The sequence below is a fragment of the Myotis brandtii genome, unplaced genomic scaffold (assembly GCF_000412655.1).
Source record: "Myotis brandtii unplaced genomic scaffold, ASM41265v1 scaffold369, whole genome shotgun sequence".
In the NCBI taxonomy this organism is placed as follows: Eukaryota; Metazoa; Chordata; class Mammalia; order Chiroptera; family Vespertilionidae; genus Myotis; species Myotis brandtii.
Window position 1 is genome coordinate 55338 of NW_005364180.1, and position 1940 is coordinate 57277.

The 1940-nt window shown below is 64.0% G+C and overlaps 1 protein-coding gene across 1 annotated transcript in view; it reads right to left on the bottom strand.

Moving 5' to 3' along the window:
• VWCE (von Willebrand factor C and EGF domains) overlaps nt 1–635 on the bottom strand; it is a 24605-nt gene extending 23970 nt beyond the window's left edge. Inside the window, exons 1-2 of the mRNA XM_014544539.1 lie at nt 503–635; nt 295–384 (exon numbers count right to left, since the gene is read on the bottom strand). Coding sequence (XP_014400025.1) covers nt 295–384; nt 503–620 — 208 coding nt within the window. The 5' untranslated portion in view covers nt 621–635. The remainder of the gene's footprint in view (nt 1–294; nt 385–502) is intronic.
• Nucleotides 636–1940: the final 1305 nt, after the last annotated feature.

Below are 1940 nucleotides of genomic sequence, written 5' to 3' on the forward strand. Positions count from 1 at the left end.
CGGCCGCCCCCGCCCCGCCCGCCGGGGGTCCTCCTGCCTGAATTCTGCGGGGAAGGTGCCCCTGGAGGCAAACAGGCCTGAGTTGAAACCCAGCTCTGCCCACTACTAGCCATGGCACCCCCGGGGGAGCCACTGACTTCTGTGCCTCCGTTCCTCATCCATAAAATGGGCAGGAGAGTGCCTGCCTACGAGGGTTGTCTGGAGACGATATGCGAGGGCACCGTGCCCAGGGCCTGGCACATAATCTCCGTGTTCACAGAGTTTTCCCAGGAGCCATCGCCCGCCCCCAGGTACCTGGGCAGGTGGCCCCTTGCTCGCCATCCTGGCAGGAGCAGACGTTGGGAGCGATGCAGATGCCACGCCCGCAGCCAAAGGAGCAGAGGGCTGGGAGGAGAAATGCAGGTGAGGGAGCAGAGGCAGGGGGAGGGTGCCCTGTCTGCCCCAGCTCAGGGAGTGAGCGCCCGCTGGGGAGGATGTCTGGGGCTCGGGGACAGGCACTTACGAAGGGTGCAGTGCCCACTGCCCATGGAGGGCGCCCAGCCTGGGCAGCAGCCACTCCCGAACCCCGAGAGGCAGACGTGGGGGCCCAGCCGGCGTCTGCAAGAGAGGAGAGAGCACATTCCATGTTCTGATACGTCTACAGAGGAGTGAGCGTCTCAAGCCGGTCGGTCGGTCAGTCAGTCACCAAGCAGTGCTCAGGACCCGCAGGAGAGGCGATGGGAAGTTTCCAAAGAAAAAGGACCCAGACAAAACAGCAATGCGGCACCGTCTCACCCCTGTCAGAAGGGCTGTCATCAACAAATCAACAAACAAGTGCTGGCGAGGATGCGGAGAAAAAGGAACCCTCGTGCACTGCTGGTGGGAGTGCAGGCTGGTGCAGCCACTGTGGAGAACAGTATGGAGTTTCCTCTAAAAACTAAAAATGGAACTCCCATTTGACCCAGTGATCCCACTTCCAGGAATATATCCCAAGAAACCAGAAACACCAATCTGGTTTTTAGCATTTAGGTGCTCATTAAATGGCTGTTGAGGGAAAGGCTGAGAAGAGAAGCCAGCAAAACGCAGAAGGGGGAGGGCAGCTGGACATACGTCATTCCCCAGGTGGCATCTCGGGGGTGAGGGTGGGGGTGCCAAAGGGGTGAAGAAGAGCCCGCCCGCTGTGCCAGCTGCTGGATGAGGCCCCGCAGTACAGCCTCCAACAAGCCAGTTCCCCGCCTGCGGGGGCGCTGGGCGGACAAGCAGCCAGGTGGTAACAAACGCGCTGTAACAGGTGCCCACAGGCTTGGCATGGAGCTCTGAGTGGGGTCAGGGGAGCTCCTGGAGGCTGAGCTGGGGAAGAGGCGCAGGGACAGCCATGCGTGAAGGATGCTGGGGTCGGAGGGAGCCTGGGACACAGGCCTGGAGGGACGCAGACACGCCTACAGCTGGTTCTGTGCCCGCCTGGCCTCGCCGGGAAGCCCACGCAGCAGCACAGGACCCAGAGGCCCTCCCACCTGCGCTCCACCTGTCCGGAGGCTGATGGGCATGGTCTGCGGGCCAGGCCTGCGGGAGCGCCCGCCCACGAGGGCCCTGGCACAGCCGCGGGGCTGAGGACATGGTGCGCAGGACAGACCCGCCCCGCTCGGGGGAGACGACCCCTGCCAACTGCGACAAGCCGTCTGAGCCGGAGCTCCGCGCCGGCGTACAGGCATGTCTGCGGGACACGGCCCGCACCTAGTTCTCTGAAGCCTGCTGCTCTTTGAGGTCATCACAGAAAAGGGGGGCCCTGGGGAGGGGGGCCGACAGGGAGGCCGCAGCCACGCTCTTGTCCGAGAGATGACGTCAGCACCGGGAAGGAGGCGCTGCGCCCCTGCTCCTCAGTCCTGCTCCGAAAAGAAAGGGGAGCCACCCCCCCTCCCAGGCAGAAGTTAGAAGCCCCCGGGGGGCCGGGGCGCGGCGGG